Source organism: Lampetra planeri, chromosome 2, assembly GCF_965212315.1.
Source record: "Lampetra planeri chromosome 2, kcLamPlan1.2.h2, whole genome shotgun sequence".
Lineage (NCBI taxonomy): Eukaryota > Metazoa > Chordata > Hyperoartia > Petromyzontiformes > Petromyzontidae > Lampetra > Lampetra planeri.
In genome coordinates this window covers 36671536-36677646 of record NC_136108.1, presented here as the reverse complement: position 1 = coordinate 36677646, position 6111 = coordinate 36671536, and the positions used below count along the sequence as shown (strand labels likewise).

Here is a 6111-nt window from a genome sequence, read left to right as displayed (position 1 = left end):
TTGAAGGCTGTCAACGTGGGAAGGCGCTGCTGGAAGATGAAGTCGTCCTCCGCCACGTGGCTCTCCCCCGCCGCACCGTCGGTCTGCAAAATGGCGGCCCCTATGGTAGGTGGAAGATGGCGGCCCGCAGCGCGCGCCGATGACGTAAGCGGCCGCGCTTGGAGGACCCCCGCCACGTGGTGCTCGCCATTCCCGCCAAAAGATGTCCGCTCGGTAGAAATGGCGGGAACTGCAAAGTAATTTTGGCGGGAATCAGCGAGGCGAGTCTTTTGAATGTCCGCCGACGTCCCCGCTCCTCCCGACATGGTGATCTCCGCCAGGATGGACGCCGCGGCGAGTAGCAGCTCCGCCAGGCGGGAGTGCGCCTCGCGGAGTCCGGCATCAGCCCCCAGCCGCTCGTCTGGCGGCCATGAGGGGTCCTGTGGCGCAGGCATCTCCTCCTCTTCTCCCCCCGATGCCTGCTGGCCCGCGTCGTCGTGGTTATCCTCGCGGTCAATCTCGTGAGTCCGATGAGTCTTCCTGGTATCCATGCCTGGAAGACTTTCACTCCTGATGCCAGTTGAAGTATAGTAAACTACGGCGGGAAACCACTTGACGGGTAGCACACTTTATTCACACTTGGGTTGTCACAATAACACGTATTGTCACTACAGCTCACGCTACACGTTTCACCTGACACGGGTGGTAACTACTGCTCACACTACACGTTCCACCTGACACGGGTGGTAACTACTGCTCACGCTACACGTTCCACCTGACACGGGTGGTAACTACTGCCTACTGCTCACGCTACACGTTCCACCCGGCTACACACACACGGGCATTCCAGCCCCGTAGCATCCGGGGAAACCTCTAGACCCACCCCAGCTTGGGTACGGATCACGACCACTGGGTCCCGTGGCCCGGTCCTCACACGGACGTCCGGCCCCCGGGTCCCAAGGTCCCGCCTCTGAGCCACACAGGGCCCCGGTCCCTACAAGGACAGCGGGACTAGGTGTCTCAGGGCCCTTTCTCTTCCTCCTCCGTCTTCCGTCTTCACTGGTCACCAACTTCTCCTCGAGCGCCCGCGCGCACCGCCTTATATAACCCTCCGCTCCAAGGAGACGGAGCCTATGCAGACCGCGATGCGAGCACCCACCCTAACCGACCAATCATCACGCGCTGCCACACGATCCCTTCTTGTGCCAGCGCACATAACCAATCCCCACGCGCTGCCACACGATCCATCACTGTCAGCGCGCGTCACCAACACACAGCCAATCACCATCACATAACCCATGACCCCGCGCTGACCTACGATCCCTCACCGTCAGCGCGCGTCACCAACACACAGCCAATCACCACGCGCTACCCCACGATCCTTACTACCAGCGCGTATCACCACTACATATATATACTGGTTGAGGGTGGGAGGAGCCAAGGCAGGCACCTGGATATTATTATTGTGAGGTTCGGTGCAGCTGAAGCACGCTGCTAGGAATGAGCCTTTGTTGTGTAGACTGGTTAAGGCTGTCACGTGGCTTGGGCAGGACTGGGTTCAGGCTGTCACGTGGCTTGGGCAGGACTGGGTTAAGGCTGTCACGTGGCTTGGGCAGGACTGGGTTAAGGCTGTCACGTGGCTTGGGCAGGACTGGGTTAAGGCTGTCACGTGGTTTGGGCAGGCCTGGGTTAAGGCTGTCACGTGGCTTGGGCAGGACTGGGTTAAGGCTGTCACGTGGCTTGGGCAGGACTGGGTTAAGGCTGTCACGTGGCTTGGGCAGGACTGGGTTCAGGCTGTCACGTGGCTTGGGCAGGACTGGGTTCAGGCTGTCACGTGGCTTGGGCAGGACTGGATTAAGGCTGTCACGTGGCTTGGGCAGGACTGGGTTCAGGCTGTCACGTGGCTTGGGCAGGACTGGGTTAAGGCTGTCACGTGGCTTGGCCAGGACTGGGTTAAGGCTGTCACGTGGCTTGGGCAGGACTGGGTTAAGGCTGTCACGTGGCTTGGGCAGGACTGAGTTCAGGCTGTCACGTGGCTTGGGCAGGACTGGGTTCAGGCTGTCACGTGGCTTGGGCAGGACACATCACACGATGGCCGATGGACGAGGCTGGGCATGGAATGGGAGCCAAAGTCGAGAAGACGCCCACGAGTGCAACCACCGTGGAGATGGAGCAGTGAGATCAGCTATGAGGCAGGAGATGAAACGTGACATCACAGGACCATTCAGCAGTGGAATGAAAATGTCTCAGGACGATGAGTCTCAAAGTATAATTGGATTATAATTGCCTGATAATGCTGATGGTAGTTATGACTACAACACAATCCACAACAGCACAATTGTACAACAAAAAACACTACGGTAGTGGAGGAATTGTATGCAGATGTCTAGAGATAAGAAAAATATACATTTGCCATGATTTTTGATTTCAGATAAGAGATGTGGCTCTTGATGAAGATGTCCTTCATTTCATTTACTACATCATAAATTAATTTATTGAAAAACTAACAGGAACGTGTGCACATTTACTCTAATGATAAGTGTGATACATGGTAAAGGAGGTATCATTTTTCATCTAATTCATTTTTCAAACGGTTTTAATGAAATAAACATGGTTTGAAACACAAACTGTGAACCCATGGACTGTATATCTTTGAAAATAATCCAGTTTTCAAGTTATTGTTACTATTCTGTCCGCTCTTTTGTTACAAAATCACAAGAGAATTTAAGAAAAAATCTATCGGGAGCATAACCCACACGTAAACCAACACTTGCCATCATCATTATTTAATGCAAAGACAGATCCACCACCAGGTCACAACCGCCACGTCGCCTATACAACCGTCCGTCGCGCTCCTTAGCACCATGTATACGAGAGGGTTTTGATTAAGAGGCTCGGAGGGTCGCGAAAGCAGGCACACAGCCCGCGACTCCCGCGCGCACCAGCGGGATCCACCACGTCGACACAGCGACCGCACCAGGGCCAGTGTTGGGCCAGCGACGGCCGATTTTGGTCAAGACGCATTCACTGCACTACAATGGCTCAATATACATCACTACTGGTAAGTGGATTTCATTGACCCAGCATTGGCTGCCATCGGTCAACACAGACCCTAACACTGGATGAAATTTGGCCCACAAGTGATAGCCCCCCCCCCCCCGTGTATTGTGGGCCCACCACAAAAGCGGAGGTGGATCTTGTTCCCTGCGAGTAGCAGAGAACACGTGAAAACACCGTCTGTTCCGAGACCCCACTAGCATCAGTTTTATGCGCTAATTCCAACGGCGAATGTGAATTATCTTATTTTATATTTATCGAGCATCTTAGCTCAAGCCGATATACATCGTTAAAAAGCTGTAAGAAAATGACTGATTTAGATGTTGTGGACGTGCAAGGGCCATGGAATGAGTGACGGTAACAGAGGTAATATAGGGGTCACAAAAGGGCACAGGAGTGGAGGGGTGAGCGGAGGAATTGGTAATAAAAGAAAAGGTGAACATTACGAGAGGAATCAAATGAGGTGAAGGAGGGGGACTGCTTAATGTGCAGGGGAAGTTGATTCCAGTGGAGGGGTGCAAAGAGTGAGAAAGATCGAAAACGGCCACCTTTGTCTCACCAGCCCCAGTGGCCAAGTAACAGGAGGGACAGAGAGACAGAGAAGATGGTGAACGAAGAGAGGGGACATAAAAAGAGATGATGGAGGCGAGATGAGGAGGGGAGCAAGGCCATGGAGAGAATTGAAGGCGAGTGTAAGGGATTTGAAAAGACAGCGGTGCAGTCAACCGGAAGCCAGGAAAGTTGTGATGGGTAAATGGGAGACTGAAAATAACCCACACGGAAGTAGTTTTTAATTTGGGGAGTGAGAGCATAGGCAGGGAAGCAAATGGTCAAGCAAGGTGACCTTTGTCGTGTTTTGTTTAGGTAGATTTGTAATCCGTGCAGCAGCAGTGGCAGCGGCCGGTGAAAACGCACCTGGAGGCGATACGCGAACACGGGACGGGTTTATATTTCTGCCGTAATACCATTTGCAAAGGGCAGCGATTTACATTAAATAAAGAAATAAAATGATGAGCAGGGAGCCACGAGCTCGGCTCCCCAGGGTCACCCCCCCCCCCACCAGCTTCTTCCACCGAACCAGCCCTGATGCTCATTTAGTCGCATAATTCAAGAACACCGCGGCACCCATGTGCATAACGATGCAAACCAACCCACACCCCGCATTTCCATGAATCGTCAAATTCTGGTGCACGAATCGGAAGAGGGCGAGGAACGATTTATTGACGTAAGTGCAGCACCCCCTATTGGCTGCAGAGGTCATGTGACCCTATTACCACAAGAACTGAAAATAATTCTGAGACACATGATTTTATTCTTGTACCACGAGCATAATAATCAATTTTAATGAGTGAACCGGAAGCATCGTTAGCGACGCATAATGCGGACACCAACGTTGCTGTCATCAATGCAGGGATTCTCAAGCAGAGGCTGGTGGAACCCGAGGGGAACACAGATCATACTCGGGAACAGGGTCACCAAAGGATAAATAAGGGGTCCCAAGATGATTCTCAGAGCACCTATAAAGAAAGGTGTGCAATCCTAGAAAGGTTGGAAACCTCTTAACTGTACAATACTTAGAAGTGCAAAAGCTATGAATTGTAATTCGTTTTTGTTGTACAAATCTCAAACGTCGCACGTAACAATCGCAGCAAGGCCGATTCCACTTCCCAAAGGCCCAACTTGTACATTGTGAAATACCGGCAAACAGGGAAACTAGCGTTTGTACACTTAGGCGGTTTGCATATTGTGATAATGGAATACTAGTAAAGGATACGACCGACTTAAAATGAAATCAAACAGATTCTCGAAAAATCTAAAAGCAAAACACCTCAGCTATACATTATTGCTGAAAACTGTACAGATGCATCGTGCACGCGACCTCCTATCCGTTATGGGCAACGCTGTACACACGCACACACACGCTCGCTCACGGCAAAACCAGTCACCGATTTCATTCTGCATATGGTGAAAACCGGCATAGAGGATGTATGCTCTTGTAAACAAGTTTGATGCAAACGTCTTGATGTGTAGCACCCTCGACAACTCAACAACGCTCTCCCTTCTCTTCACTCGGTCTCCACTGTCTCCTTGGCTTGTTCCAAATTATTCCCACGAGCAGTCACGCTTGGCCTCTCGGCATTGGGCCAAACGTCACCAAAATACCGGCGAATCAAGTTCCGTGGGCTCCGGTAGCTTCGGTGAATCCAGTGACTCGGATAGGCAGCGAGCGTATAATTCTGTGTTCGGCCCACGTGAGCGAGCGAGCGTGCCGTAGGGTGGGTTTGGGGGGCGAGTGTTTTGTTCCAAGTGGTAACGCCATGCTCTGGACTGGGTGGACCGAGGAGGCAGAGGATGAGGTCGTTAAGCGCAGGTGTCCGAGTTCTTGAACATGAGGATGGAGTTGTAGATCTTGAGCGCCGGGCCCAACTTGATGCTCATGATCCTCACTAGATCCGTCTGGTTGAGCAGCAGCAGCGCCTGCCCGTCAATTTGCTGTCACAAGCACGGCGCGCGCGAAAAACAAATCACATGCACGTGCGCTGCTGGGAGTTTGTTGGAGTTTGCACTGCCCGTGAATCACACAGACATACCGAGTATGGTACTGGGTGCGTTCATGTGATATCGATTGTACATCGGTGATTGCAGAGGCCAGCCACGGCGCAGAGCTGCAAGGGGCACCGAAGATAAGTGCGGAGAACGCAAGTTTTTTAAATCCAGTTTTACTGATGCTCACGTTATTGATTAATGTAGGAATAAAGGTTATTCATTACTGGCCTGACACAGCACAAATATGTGGCCGAATTCGTGAAGGCCACTTCCCTGATAGGCCAGGCTCTCGGCCGGAGGAACGCAACGGAGTGGGTGCTTAGATTTCCTGGCGCAGAGCGACGCAGCTACTCACCTGCTCGTGAAACATGCGTGCCTGCTCCTGGCATCCAGGCAGCGTCTTGATGAAGCTCGCCACCTGACAAGAGCGAGGACGGTGAAAGCGTCATCAAGGGGGTGGGGAGGGAGGTGGGCGATGGGTTGTGCAGTGAAAGTTCCCGAGAGAAACCACAAAACTGGCAGCGGTTA

The 6111-nt window shown here is 52.3% G+C and overlaps 1 protein-coding gene across 7 annotated transcripts in view; it reads right to left on the bottom strand.

The window, feature by feature from the left end:
• Window positions 1-2557: 2557 nt before the first annotated feature.
• L3MBTL3 (L3MBTL histone methyl-lysine binding protein 3) overlaps window positions 2558-6111 on the bottom strand; it is a 50798-nt gene continuing 47244 nt past the window's right edge. For 6 of the 7 annotated variants that reach the window (XM_078614866.1, XM_078614830.1, XM_078614838.1 and 3 more), the window contains exons 22-23: window positions 5939-6001; window positions 2558-5529 (exon numbers count right to left, since the gene is read on the bottom strand). In XM_078614866.1, coding sequence (XP_078470992.1) covers window positions 5398-5529; window positions 5939-6001 — 195 coding nt within the window. In that variant the 3' untranslated portion in view covers window positions 2558-5397. The remainder of the gene's footprint in view (window positions 5530-5938; window positions 6002-6111) is intronic. The other variant, XM_078614872.1, reaches the window with a different exon arrangement.